This window comes from Tyto alba, unplaced genomic scaffold, assembly GCF_018691265.1.
Source record: "Tyto alba isolate M040663 unplaced genomic scaffold, T.alba_DEE_v4.0 Super-Scaffold_3, whole genome shotgun sequence".
NCBI lineage: Eukaryota > Metazoa > Chordata > Aves > Strigiformes > Tytonidae > Tyto > Tyto alba.
The window spans coordinates 15,864,397-15,878,948 of NW_024881304.1; the positions used below are offsets into that span (position 1 = coordinate 15,864,397).

The window sequence follows — 14,552 nt, forward strand, 5'->3', positions numbered from 1 at the left end:
GGTTGCACAGAGCTACTGCTATTAACCATTTAGATTCTAAGTGTGGAACGATGGAAGAATATGCAATGATGCAAAAATATGCTTTAGTGATTTACAGCAAGGAAATTACAGTCTGAACCTGAACCCTTAAAAACCCACAGTAACTGCCACACTATGTGGTAAATACTGAGCAGTGAATTGTTTGTATTTACTTTTTTTTTTTTTTACTATTTCTCTTCCCAGCACATGAATTAGTATCATTTTCCATTGAAAGGACATGAAACGGGAATGCTAAAATATTTGGATAATGAAAACTAGTAATTCTTAATTCTGCTTCTGTATAACTGCATTAAATTGCTTTTTTGTCTAAAAAAAGTAAGCAGGTTTTGGTATTTTATTTTCAGTAGCACAAAAATGATGCAGATGAAAAATATTCTGGCCTGATCTCAATGGCCTGAGTTCTGTTGTCTGTGTAGAATTAGTAGCTGTGACTAATCTTGAGTGCTTCCGAAACTTTAGCAAATAGATGATATTAAGATGTTTGGTTTCTATCCAGGAAATTTTTCACAATTGACAAACAATTATTCCCAGTGCTTAAAAGCCAATAAATATATCTGTACAGTTTCACTTTGTTAAAAAAAAAACAAAAACGTGGCTCTGTAATCACAGACTTTATTCCTAATGCTGCTGAATTGTACTCAGCAAAATTCTTCCTTTTAAATAGTTACATCTGAAATAACACAGGAGAAAAATCCATGCATATGAATGTTTCAGAAGAGTGCCAAAAACTACAAATATGCATAATTTCTTAAGAACCTTACATGCCATGTGACAGAGACAATGGGAGCTTTCATGGCACAAAAGATGGATAAATTAACTTGTCTGAAATGTTGAAATGCTTAGCTTTTGGACCTTCTTTGCATTGGAAATATATTGAATATGAGAAAGCTGTAGCTAAACTGAAGTGTATGTAGTTAAAGCAAACTGAATGGACCTTGATGAAATTTGTGGTGAAGCCAGATAGTAGGCTTAACAACTGCATGAGACAGAGATAAATACACTGAATTAAGACCATGCTGTAAATAAGGAAGGGATGCTTGATTTTTTTGAAATAGAAATTATGTAATAATTATGAAATAGAATAGTATTTATAGGATAGTAACTTATAGTATATATTCTTTTGCACTAAAGTAGGCTGCAGAGAGCACGCTACCTAAAATCTACATTGTAAATGCAGCAAGAAATCTATAGATAAACATGGCATAATCCTGTCCGGGAGGTCAGTGTCTCCTAGAAGTTTTCTTTTATTACTTGGAATGAAAACACAAGTCGCTTGAGCTTGATTTTGATGCTCATTAATGTCACTGGGAGTTTTGCCTTTGCAATGCCTTAGCTCAGGCTCTGACTGAAATAGAGATGAGTGCAACAGCAAAGCGAGATGTTATGAAGCCAAGCGTGCCACCAGCATTCCACTGGTACAACTGAACTGTGATAATGGAAAGGAAAATGCTGTCATGGTCAACTAAGGCAAAATGTGATGGATATTTGTAATTGAGAAAAAGAGAGATGATGCAACAAGGTGTCACAGGGGGAGGCTGTGACACAAATCCAAATGGGAGAGTCTCAACAAACAAGTAAATGGAAATGATGTCTTAAACTCTCATTTCAGTTATGGACCTTTTGTTAATTCCTATTTCCAATAAGTAAATGGTGAGAAAAATAAACAGGCATCAATAAAAAGAAGAAAAAAAAAAAAAGAAAGAGATGATAATATGCTGTATTGGGCGAAAATGGAAGCAGCAGATGAACTTCCCTGTTGAACCCTAAACATCAGGTGAAACTGCTGAAGGACAGCCCATTACAGTTACGAGATGTGAAACCAGCAAATACAATGTGACTGTACTTTAAGACTGAACTTTTAAGAGCTGTGAAAAAGGCTGGCAAGGTTTGAGTGCTACCCTGGAGATAAAAGAGTAAAAATGTGCAGTAGGATCTTGCTGGGTGTAGTGTTGGTAAGACCTAAGTCCATTCTTGGGTCTGTTCTCAAATCTCTCTTGCTTTGGTAGCTACTGAAGTAGCTTGTTAGATGCAACATATTATGAACCTGCATTATCTAGTGTTGGATGCATATATATTGTAGAGTGGCGGGTACTGCAGTACACACAGCCACTAGAGAGGGTGAAAAAACAAATCAGTGATGAGCAGATCAACAAGGAGAAAAGGAAGAAAACCAGGAAAAACCCTCATGTCTTTTTAGGCCTGTGAAGAATTTGCTCTACCTAGCTAGGACATGGCTTTTCAATATCATCTTGTGGTGTTGCAAGTGTGTAAGATATTGGATATACAACGGTTTCCTTCTCTGTCCGAGCTGTGTGAGACGTTTGGCATCCCTCTTGTTGAAATCTCCTCCTTCCTCTATTCATTCTGGATATGTGTCACGGTGAAATACCTTTTGTGAGGACAGATTTCCTAATGGTGTTTTATACAATACATACGTGCTTTAACAATTATTCGACTGAGAGGTCTGGTATCCTCCAGCAATTCCTGAGCCAACTGCCACTGTTCAGATGCTAATTTCAGGCCAAACCTTTCTGAGGTCAAAATTGGCGCAGGGTCTGGAGGTTGGGACCCTCACGCTGGGAGGGCAAGGCTGGACCTCTCGTGCAAGTCAACGGGAGCTTACAGCCATCACTGAGATGACAGAATTGCACTCTTACTTTAGAGGACAGTTGTGCTAGTAAGAGTACAGCACCGTTACTAGAAAACAAAGTCTTATTTTTGTTTGAGGTATGAAGAAGGTATTTCGGTAAGATAGTACAGTTGTGCTGTTACATAAGTGTCATTTTGTTAATAGCTGCTGTTTAATTATTTAGAAAGGTAAGTGATCTACATATTTTATTTTCCTGGGTGGTTAGAGAAGAGTAACTGCCACTTCACTGATGGCAAACGGAAATCTGGGGCTTTCAGGTATATCAAAATGCGCCACTTGTTTACAGAGACAAAATTTCCTCCTGGTTACCCTAAATTCTTATTTCTTTTTCTTCCAATATAATGGTTATGGAAAACCCAGTATTTTTTCTTTCTCTTTTCCTGTGATGGCAGAATGTACACACCCGGGTCATTTATACAAGAAAGATGTTCCTCAAACTGATTCCACATGAGCCCCTGGGAGCCCTGCAGACCCAACGCCAGGGCAGCAGGGCAGGGCTGGCCTGGAAAGAGGTTTGCAGAAGGCAGTGAGGCAGGACACTCAGTGAATGTCGGTGAGGAGTTTTGCATTCAAGCAAGTGCAAACACAATTTGCAATAGTATAAATGGAGAAAATCGGCTGAAGTAGTGAACTGAAAGGTTAAGAAAGGCAGAAAGCCCCTGTGCGTAAAAGTTTATTGTGAGTAGTTAGAATTATTTTGTACTTTATTCTTGTTTAAATGGTGTGTAACAGTGTTTGCTGGATGTTGGTAGTACACAACAGAAACTAGAAAAGTTTCAGTAAAAGAAAATTATTTTTCCATCCTTCAAGTTAAACTGATTTATATGGGTTTAATGTTATGAATGGTAAACATTTGTATGCGTTGTGCAGCTTGTTGGTTCTTCCATGCTTCACAAATGTCACAGAGAAAAAACTTTTTTGCTTAAGAATGAGTAAGCAGCTTTTCTTTGTTGAAATTCATGCAAATCCTTGGGAAGTGCACTATAAAAATGCTAGTTCTGTTAGACTACAGATGTCTGTGCTCCATTTAAAACGTTCTTTATGGTCTGATTCACTTCTTTAGCAAGTTCTTAAGAAGTCTGCATATTAAGAAAAAGCAGCAGAACTTTAAAGATTTTTATAGAAACTAGAGCAGCAAAAAGCCTATTTTCTAAACCCCCTTTTCCTCAGGAACTGGAGAAGGAAGGTTCAAAATATAGGTTAATTCTTCCTGCAGCCCCATCTAATCCCTCTTTTATTTCCCTCATATGGACAGTCTCTTTCTTTTTCAAAAAACCAGAATTATATTGTTTAATAATAGACTGTTTCCATGTGTGTGCATTTCCTTTCTGCCTTGTGAGCCATCCATGACAAAATAGTTAAGACCAAAGAAAAATTCTTTACTTAAAAATACAGAATACATTTGTTCTCTAAACCGTTAACTTCCAAATGGAAAATCTTGGGGGAAGGACTTCTGAAATAAAGGAATTTTTATTCTGCTAGAAATTAGCACATTTATGTATTAACAAGGCAGTGCTAGTACTGTATACAGCATACTGAAATGTGCCAGTGTTTGGCTGGATTCTCAGGCTCCGTTCTTATGTATCATGACTCGAAGTAAAACCACAGGGAATTTTATCATTTGCTTCAATGAAAACAGCTTTAGACTACTGCTGGGGCTTCCGAGACTCTTGTACTTTCTCTATAAGCAAAGTTTACTTGGAATCTTTTTTTTCTTATATATGCATTCATCATGTTAAATGACTTGATATCAGGGCAAAAGTACTTTTTCATATTTTGTCAGCCTTAAAAAAGTGATTGTTTTTGTATCTGTTCATGGCTCAATAACCTTGGTCCATATAAATGCAGACAGACATTTACAGGCCCTCCCTTTTTAATGACTCTTTCTGCCATTTCAGTAGCATGCCCCAGAGGGAGCAAATCAATTATATTTCTGAGTAAGGTACAAATGACAGCCATAAATAATCATGAATTACTAATGACCAGAATTCAGCAAGTGCAGTTACCCACTTTCTCCTGTTCTTTAGGTCTGCCACGTACAGCACTGTGCCTCCAGTGTGGCACCGTGCGCTGCTTCTGCTGTGACGTTACATCGAAATGCTCTTGCCCTTCTCAAATGTGCTCTTCCCAAGAGGCAAAACCTTTGTCTATGTATTCATCTAGTACAGTAAATTCATATAGTACATTTAAAATTTTTTATGAATTAGATATTTTTAAAAAGCTGTGTATTTCTATATTTATGTTTAAAATAATACACAATGACAGTAAATAGCATAAAATGATTAATCGGGCTATTTGAGGGTGTAATGTTATATGGATTTAAGCTAAACTGGAGTAACCTAAGAAACCAATTCTTGTGATGAATCAGGAGAAAAGTCCCTGTGGACCAGTCACCTTTTTCCAAGAGTGGCATGCAGAGGGTGCTTTGGGAATGGCTTAAGAGTAAGACATATTTGGAAGAAGCTTTCCCCTGTCCTGCCCTTCCAGCACCTACAGCTCAAATAGTTGAGAGTCTAGCAATATTCAACATCATACCTCAATTAAAGTCAGAGTAGTACAAGCTGGTGTACAGACCAGGCCTTCAAATAATACTATTTTAGTAGCCTATCACGCTATGCAAACACAGAACAAAAGACAGTGCCTTCTCTGGAGAGCCTGCTGCAAGCAAAAAAGACAAAAGGTGTATTGTACAGATGAGAAGATGAAACACAACCCAAGTTAGTGATCTACCCAAGGTCACGTGAGAGCACACCACAACTGAAACCTGAACACTGATCTCCAAGACACTGTGCTTAAGACCATTCTAATTCACGACATTCCTATTTCTGCACTGTTGTTCATCATTTGTAGTTTTTGAGTCCATCCTCCCACTCCCTCCCTTCTTCCACAAATGTCTTGGTGATGTAAGACAGGGAAAGGGCAATTGTGAATAGCTCTGAAGATAATCTGTGTTGAAGAGGGTTATTGAAGTCAGTGCCAAGAAAAGGTGGAAAAAGCACCCAGTGTTGTTATCTGGGAACCCAGTAGCAGTGACAGATCCAAGGGAGTTCATTAGTAAGGGGGCCTGCTGCTTCAGTAGCTACCTGGTATCTGCAGAGCAGGCTTTGTCACCTTGGACCATCTGCTTCCAGAAGTAGAGCAGTGTTTTCAGATGAAGAAAACTAACCTCAGAAGGTGTGGTGTAGGTAGGAGTCCCACCACCACCACCTCACTCTACCCTTCCAGTCCATGCTGCTTGACCCTGGCCTAGAATTGTCATAGTGTGCTATTGATAAACACACCTTCATTTTCCTTTTTTTTGGCTCAAATTGATGGCAGTTACACAGATGCTGTCAGGTCAGATAGAAGAGCTTCTGTTGTACTCTGCAAGCAACTCTGCCAAATTTAAACAGGCTTTCTTATCAGCTGTGATCTTTCAACATATGAATGATCACTTTCTCTAAAATGGTGCTGCAGGAGCTAAATTAGTCTCTAAGTACACATGATCCATGAAAATACATAAACCAAATATGGTTTTCATCTGATCGTACAATTTCTCTTCCTGTGAAGCATAACACTTATTTCTCAAGTGTTCCTAAGGAACCTGATGGAAGCGTTTGAGAAATGGGATGCTACTGAACATAGCTAAGGTGGAGTCTTGGTGCCAAGCCAGAAGAAGTTTCACCAATTAGAAATGAAATGGTGAAGTGCTCAGTTCCCGTGCCAGTGGACAATCTGGCCAATCACCTACAACATGTCCACGTCCAGAATTATCACTGTATTGACACAAGAAAACACTGCCATGATGCTTACTAATTTTCTTTTAGATGGTGGCCTCTGGCTTTTTGACTAAAGATACATTGTGTAAATAGAAAGGTTTCATTCAGTAGTCACTGTTTAAAGTAGTGAGTATTGTAGTCTTGCTGAGAGTTTATGTATATTTTGTATTATTTATTCTTCCACCTTCCTGCCAAATCCCTAACTTGCTGCCAAGTTCAGGAGGGCTAGCTAGATCTACTTACATTTACCCACCAACTCTCTGAAAGGAACAATCCCAATGTATGTATAAACATAGAGCTGTCCTGTCCTAGTGAAAATGAAGCCTGACCTTTTGTTTCATTATTAATGAACACAACAAAACACATTTATTAAATCTGCACTTTTTCATTACTCCATATGTTTCCTTTTTCCCAGCCCATGTCTGACATGTGACAGTAAAGCACAGAGCGATTGTCCCTAGTGCCTTCTCCCTTGTGACTTCTTGCCACCTGCTTCATAGCATTAAACAGATGTATAAGTGTAAAGCATTACAAAACTCATCTTTCCAATCATTTATCGCCTAAAAAAATACCAAAAAAAATCTATGCTATGGTTAAGCATTTTATCTGCTCAATGGAAAGAAGAAAGTCACCGTAGATTTTAGGAAGATTATGAAGCAGTAGGATATTTCATGTGCACAGTAGGTCAAATCATCCATTTCTATCACAGGTGACCATTAGGCATTTTGTTTCTTTCACAACACATCTCGCTTATGTTCCTTTAATGACCAAAATATTCCTCTAACATGCAAGAAAAAGTATCTTCCAGAGAAAACCTAACAGAGGCATTGCATTATTCATCGTCAAGTGAAGAGGAAAATTTCAATTGCCAGTTTCTGGTAAATGTCTAATTAATAAAGGGGACTTCTGAGCCACAGACAGGCGCCACAATCATTAAAGGGCAGTTTTCTGAAGATTATGAGTCTCCAGTCTGTCAAGTAGAGTTTTTCTACAGCTGAACTAATTCAGCAGTAGAAAACCCTGTCTAGAACAAAGCCCTTGGAATTAACATCTTGTTTAAGCAAACACATGCCTACTTTGAAGTAAGTGTGATAAGTTCACAACTGTTATTGAGGTCAAGTTTAATGGTAGTGAAGTGACAGAACAGAACTTCAACATTATTCTTAATTTCAGCTGCAGCACAGACTGTACATACAGAGTATCTGAAGCCATACAGTGTATTTCAAGTAGACCAGTTTACTATAATTGACACAACCAGTTTGGTCTTAACATGGAAAACTACTGAAATGTAGATCAACTAATTTTCTGGCTGCCCAATTAAATTTGAGGGTGTGAAAAGCATGTATACAGAGGCAATTATTTTTGTTTCCCAAATCTTACAGTTTTGATTAGAAATCCTTTTTTGAGCTGAATGCTTATTTTCACAAGCTTCATTTTGGTCCTGATTTAGGTTAACATCATTGCTCAGTAGGTTTTAAGTCTAGTTAGGCTGTTTCTTTGAATCAGGCTTTCTTAATGACTGATTACTTCAGCCTAATTTTTGCAAGTCTAAACATGTGAATGGAATTCTAATGGCGAAGGAACTGTATCAGTGATGAGCTCAGTGCAACTGGTTTGTGCGTGAGTCCTGCTGAAGGAGGAGTCTCCTTGCAAGTGGTGCTGCTGGAAGGTGCCAATGAAATATAGTGTCGGTTAGTTCCTCATCACTACTGTCTTCTCATTAGCACAGCAATTTGTATGCTGACCATGGTGCTTTTATAACCTTGGCCGCATCGTTATCTTAGTCTAGTTTAAAAGACAGATCCAGCATGCCCACTATTGTTTTTACAAACACTGTCATTTTTATTTGTCTCAGAGATGTGCTGGGCCAAGAGCATGTGAACGGCGCTTTTCAAGTTACTATAACACTAAAAGGTCATTACATCAACTGTTTATTTATATATGAACTTTAGTATTTGTGGAAGGTGCCAGCTCAACAATCACAGAGGCAGAAATCTTTTGACCTCGGGTCATTTGAAGCAAGGGCAGCAGCAACGTGAGCTTGTTTCCTGCCAGTGTTTCTATCCTTATTCTGGAGGGACAGCCTGCAGGAAGGGGTTAGGCTCCATACTCTCTTACCGCATGATTTCTCAGCTGGAAGTGCCAGTTTTGATGGGTTGTTTTTATGATATCTTCCCACCATGGGAACTGGATGAACTCCATCATCTTGAATCCCAGGGAACAGCTTTGAGCATTGCCCATGCAGCTTAGACTTCTCTCTGATGTAAAATTCTATGTTCTTATCCTTGGAAATATTAAGTGTCCATTTAGGAAGTTATTTCATTGTATGTGCTTACCTCCCAAACTGTGTGTAGACATGGGCCTAGTGTGAAATAGGTACTGAGAAAGTTTCTTAAATTGAGGTCTTAATCCTTTTTTTTTTATTTTATAAACTCAAAAGCTCTATCTCAGATAACTCATTCTTCTGTAAGTTTCCTTCAATGGAGATTACTTTTTCATCCCCCAGGAATTTTCATACAGAGGGAAAAACCTTTATTTATGTTATTGTTTGTATAGGAGCTGATGACATTGAGAAAAGCAAACTAGAAAACTGGTCTAAAACACCCTTACAATTTTCTGGCTGGCTTTCTTCCCCTTTCTCCCTCCATTCTCCCTCCATTCTCACAACCTTTAAAATCTTCTGAAGAAAATTTCCATTTAACTAGAAACTCAAAATCTAATAGCATATAATTACTTCATTTCATATGCCGCATGCCACTGGGAAGTAAACCTCAGGATACATCTAAGATATTATATGCATCTTGTTGCTGCTACAAGCACGCTTCTCGTTGGTGACACTCTTTCTGCATCAAGATTTCAAGCTGCCACAGTCCCCTTTGTATTTGTAATACAAAGCATTGATATGCACAGCTACAACAGACTTTAATGATGAGGTGTCTTAATTTGGTTTTTATTATGTGATTAAAGGTACAATAAGGTATGTGTTCAACAAGAGGGAAGACCATTGTTCTGCATCATTAAGCTCACAGCGGCCCAAAAAGAAATTGTAGGCAATGTGCCAAAGCCCTTAATGAAGAGGATCTCTTTGAATTATCTATGGATGAGGAAGGGATAAAGCCTGAGCCCTGGTATATTTGATCCTCTTTGTGCTCTCTGTTATGAGGACTTACAGAGCCAGACGTACTGGACCTTCTGGAATTGTAATTTATTGAAGCATTAATTTCCCAGCCACGCTAAAGCTCTTGGCCTAATAAAGAAAGTGCAGTTATGTACTATTATTAATTCTTGCAAGTGTTTTCTGAATTCCTGCATCTCAGAGTCATGAACTTTTAGAAAATAAGGCTAAGGGGATTTTATTTGTACAAACGCTCAATATTTCCTAAAACCAAGCTATGCAAATTTTGTCTAACTCAGACTTTAAAAAAAGCTTCTTTTCACTTTCTCAGAAACGACAATGTCATCTTATCACATGATATTAGGATTACACGGATGATACAAAATAAAACAACTGTAAGAAGTATTTGTTACTGCTAGCATATCTTGAAACTTTTGTCTTTATATACTCTTATTTTAAATTATAATGATTCTTCATCTCCCTCACCATTAAATTTTAAGTGATTGCTCTTACATGTAGGTTACATGAGGATGCATTTTTATAGTGACATTTAATTATCTGGATGTACTCCATAAGCTATAGAATTCCATCCCTCCCATCTTGTGAAAGAGAGAAATCAAAGTAGTACCCCTGTTAAAATAATTTTGCACAATATTTTATATTCTGGAATAATCAGGGATTATAGTCTTAAATAATTCAGGTTTTACTATGTTAGAAATCCCAGTTTTACAGGATTACATGCACCCTCTCACTTCTGTGGAAGCTGAGGGTATTCCAACCATGCTTCCCAAAGGACTTCCATGCTTCAAGTTAATCAGGAGTGCTGTGCCCTGTGCTCCACTCATTGCTGAAACAAGGTTGCAGCACTTTATAGGTTGATTTCTAAATCCAAACTACTGCCAGGGATCCGCACCTGCAGCCAGCACCAGATAGTTCAGTCATCTCACATATCAGTGGGACTGTTCCTGTGACTGATTTTAAGGACATGTATTTAAAGAATGTTGTCCTGTATCTGTTAGGAGATGTCAGTAACTTGCCACGCTTCTCCGTCACCTCCATTTCACAACAAAAATTGTGCAAGCTTGCTAAACAATCAAAATATTGATAATTGCTTGCTGTCTCAGTTCTGGTTGTTGCGCTTCCAAATGTGATTCACTGTAGTCCTCAAACCCAGACTGCGTGAAAACTTGGTGACCTTGGGGGATAAGTAACTATTACCACAGCCACTGCTTGATCCGAACAGAGGATTCACACAAATGATACCTGGCACCAGGTCTGCTGTTGCAGGCAGCATCTGAAACTAGTTCTCAGTACAGAATAATTTCCGAGAAATCCGATTACCTTTCTCTAAAATTCTTCCCACCATCACATGCATAGCAGCTTAGCAAGTGGAAGTGAGTTAGTATAAATAGACATGACAGTAAACATGTCTTCCTCTTTGCTCTCACAAGTTTTTTTTTTTTTTTTTTTTTTCTTCCACAAAGCATCAGTGTCCTTTGGTGAGCGAGTGAGAATTAGATCAAAACTATGTGTTTAAAATTTAATCACTTCCCTAGTAGCAAAACATACAAACCACATATTTTATTCACTTTGTTGTCAGTGACATCAGGATCTGGGCTCAGACGCAGGTGGTAACGCAGCGAGGACCCCGGGGTTTCTCTCACTCCCGTGCACCACTGAGCAATCCCCTCTGCCGGCGAGCGCAGGGAAATGGCCCTGGCCCCACGCTCCTGTGACTGGGGGTAATTCCACCGACTCTAAACCGCCTTAGGAAGGGCAGGGTGGTAAAGTACAGCTCGGTGGATCCGGGTAGGTTCTGTTTATCTGGTGTGTTTGTACAGACAACCCACTTCACGTTTTCAGAGGTGTTAACCATAAGCTACCCGACTGATTATTTCAGAATATTCTCTTTTTAGGAGTATGTCCCTAAACACCTGGCTATCACTCTGCATGGTTCTATCACACTGTTTTGGTCCAAATCATACTTCAGATGTGACAGAAATTTCAGAGACAGAAGGAAAAGCAGAAACAGGAAATCACATTTTTGTAATAGAGGTTAATGTGTTATCCCATTTTTAGAAAACTTATCAGATGCTTAATATGAGTAATTTGATGAATAAAGATCTGTAAAGCAGTAGTTTCAATCTGCTGTCAAATCTAACTATTTGCTAGCTGGTATTTCTATGTGCAGAGGTGCAAAAACTACAGCCAACTAGATGTAAACTTACATTGACAGGAACAGGCACTTAAAGACTGGACTGAGCACTGAATGAATGCATTGCACAGAAAGAATGTCTGCAAGTACTTGTAAACAGATACAAAACCTTCCTTGCATGTCTTTCCTAACTTGTTCAAATAGTGTGTGACCAAGCCATGATCCCTGTCAAAAAATTTTACTTAATACATACTGGAGAAATTAACAAGAGAGTCCGATTTTGTGATATAAGGTTTGGTAAAAAGTTTGATGTATAATAGCATACATTTAAATATTTGATGTTCTGCAAGCGTGGATTGGAAGGTACATCATAAAAACATAATCATTATCATACGCATATCAAGTAAGGCAAAACCCCCTTTCATTTCCACTTGTAAAAGCAGTTTTGGGGATTCCAATTTCCCTGTCATTAACAGTGGTCACAAGCCTAAAAGAGAACATTTTCTTTTAGAAATGAAATCTAATTCTTTACCTGACAAACTTCATACAGTAACTTGTACTGTTCTTCCTGCTTCTGTAGAGTGCACAAACTGCATCCCATGTTTAAATAAGTGGCAGAAACAACCTTCCTTATTCACCAGAGCAGGCACAGAAAGCTCTGTCAGCAAGCATGCGTGCAGGTATCCTTGAAAGCCCTGGCTGGGTCGGCTGGACGGGGGCAGCTCGGGGTGGTATCGCCGAGGGTGCTGCAGAGGAGCGGAGCTCTCGGGCAGCACACAGCACTGCCTCTGCCGCGCCGCTCCGGCTGCAGCACGGGGCTCCGGCGCACACCCTATATACTGCTACTCATGCATATTAATCAGCTGCCATTGACTATTCATAACAGACAGCGATACAGAAGCTATAATTGCCAGCTATGACAGCTGAAATTTCTCTAATTAACAGGCAAGTGCTTCGGCAGCAGGCATAATAAAAGACACTAACAATTTTGTAAACCATTTTGTAGCAATTACAAGTAAACATGACTACGTTTTAGTGTGGTCCCTCAGGTTAATTCTTAATGTATTTAAGCAGGCTAGTACAGTTTAAATGCAAGTCACACGGAAATGAAGATAATGGCACAAAACTCGGTGGTGTCTGTGGCAAAGTTGAATATGCTTAGTAGCATTTATTTTCCCCTTGTACTGTGGTGGCACCTGAGAGCCTCAGTTTTACAGCAGGAGATGACTGAACTAGGCATTTAGCAAACAGAACAGAGAAAGGCTGTCTCTGTCCCTGAAAACCTACATGCAGCCTTAGGACCTGGCTACAAAGCAGAAGAGATATATGTGAATGTATGTGGATATAGGAGGAAAAATTTAAAAAGAGTGCCTTGGACTAATATTTATAGATTAGCTTTAGATTAATATTTCTATTAAGTGAAAAATGGCCATTTATGCTACTGACTCTCATTGTATTTGAAGAGTGTAAATGACACATTCACATATCATTTGTTATATTAAAAATATAAAGGTTACCAGATTATAAAAAGATACACAGTAACATAAGTATGGTATTTATGACTATTCAATATTTGAGTGCCTAGATCCACACTGACTTGTGTAAAGGAGAAAACATCAGTGAACTGCCCAAAGAACTGGAAAAGTACTCTGCAGTCATAAGCTTTAGGGGTATTTTTGAGTCTGTAGGCAACTCTACCTCGTGTTACGAGTTTGGATTGACCATACTTCTTCCAATTGTTTACGCATTCTCAGAAGGTGTGCATTCTTACAGTCCTTATTTCAATTCATTCTGCTATAAAGAAGAGAAGATGACAGAATAGCTAGGAATGAGACCACGGGTATAATTCCCACGCAGGTTGCACGGCAGAGGGCCTGGGTCTCGTGCTGTGGTTCTCTGACTGGTTTCTGCCTATTTGCTTCGTGAGTTTCTGCGGATGCCAATGGAAATGTTGTGCAAGGATCATCTGTAGCTTTTATGTCCAAACCTGTACATAGGTATCTTGCTACAGGTATCTCATAGGATACCCAGCTATTGCTGCAATTGTACCGACTCACAATTTGCATTAAAATGCTGAAATGCAGTTCATGCCCTCTCGATATATTTTAGTACTAAACTTTAGTGACAAGAAGGGGTGCCTTAACTCTGAGACTGTGTTTTGGTAGCAAAATCTACCTACCTACCTACAAAGAAAGAAAAGAGACCTCTTCAAATCCCTGCCCAACATCTACAAGCAGGTAGGGGCTCCATCCCTGCACTGTGACTGTGATGTTTTCCTGACGAGATTACCACTGCAATGGTGATGGAACTTGCAAGGTTAGAGCCAAGACAGAGGTAGCCTGGATCTTCCTGCTGGCCCTCTAAGAAGAAGAAGGATTCGGGCTATCCCTGGTTAGATATCCAGCCACATACTGCACACGTTTCCGAAGTTGGTTGACAGCCAGTGGCTGTGGATCTTAACCAACTGGAAAGTTCTTGCATGGGAGAACCAGTGTTCCCTAAAAGCAAAAAAGATGACGATGATAACTGCTTTAAATAAAAAAAAGACCCTAGTGAAAAAAAAAAAAATATGGCTTTGATTAGATAATTTTTGGTTATGTAATTTGATTAAGTAACTTAAGGTAAAGCTTTCAAAAATGTTGCCTAAGATTTTTGCTTTTTTTCCATGCAGTTAAGTTTCTTAAATACTAGATGCTATTTAAATGTTATTGTTCATTTTAGGTGGTTGAGTTCAGTCAGGAATTTTTGTAGAAATAGTATGCAGCTGGATCTGATTAGAAATAAAACAGAAACATGCAGGATATTTCATTTCCAGTTTCAACGGAAATGCACCTA

The 14,552-nt window shown here is 38.8% G+C and overlaps 1 protein-coding gene across 2 annotated transcripts in view; it reads right to left on the reverse strand.

Moving 5' to 3' along the window:
* Positions 1–14,552, reverse strand: part of PDZRN3 (PDZ domain containing ring finger 3) — a 148,326-nt gene that overhangs the window by 22,694 nt on the left and 111,080 nt on the right. The window contains exon 1 of one of the 2 annotated variants that reach the window (XM_032985741.2): positions 12,250–12,509. The exons of the other annotated variant lie outside the window; for it this stretch is intronic. Coding sequence (XP_032841632.2) covers positions 12,250–12,318 — 69 coding nt within the window. The 5' untranslated portion in view covers positions 12,319–12,509. Of the gene's footprint in view, positions 1–12,249; positions 12,510–14,552 lie in introns of those variants that run through there. 2 annotated transcript variants of the gene reach the window in all.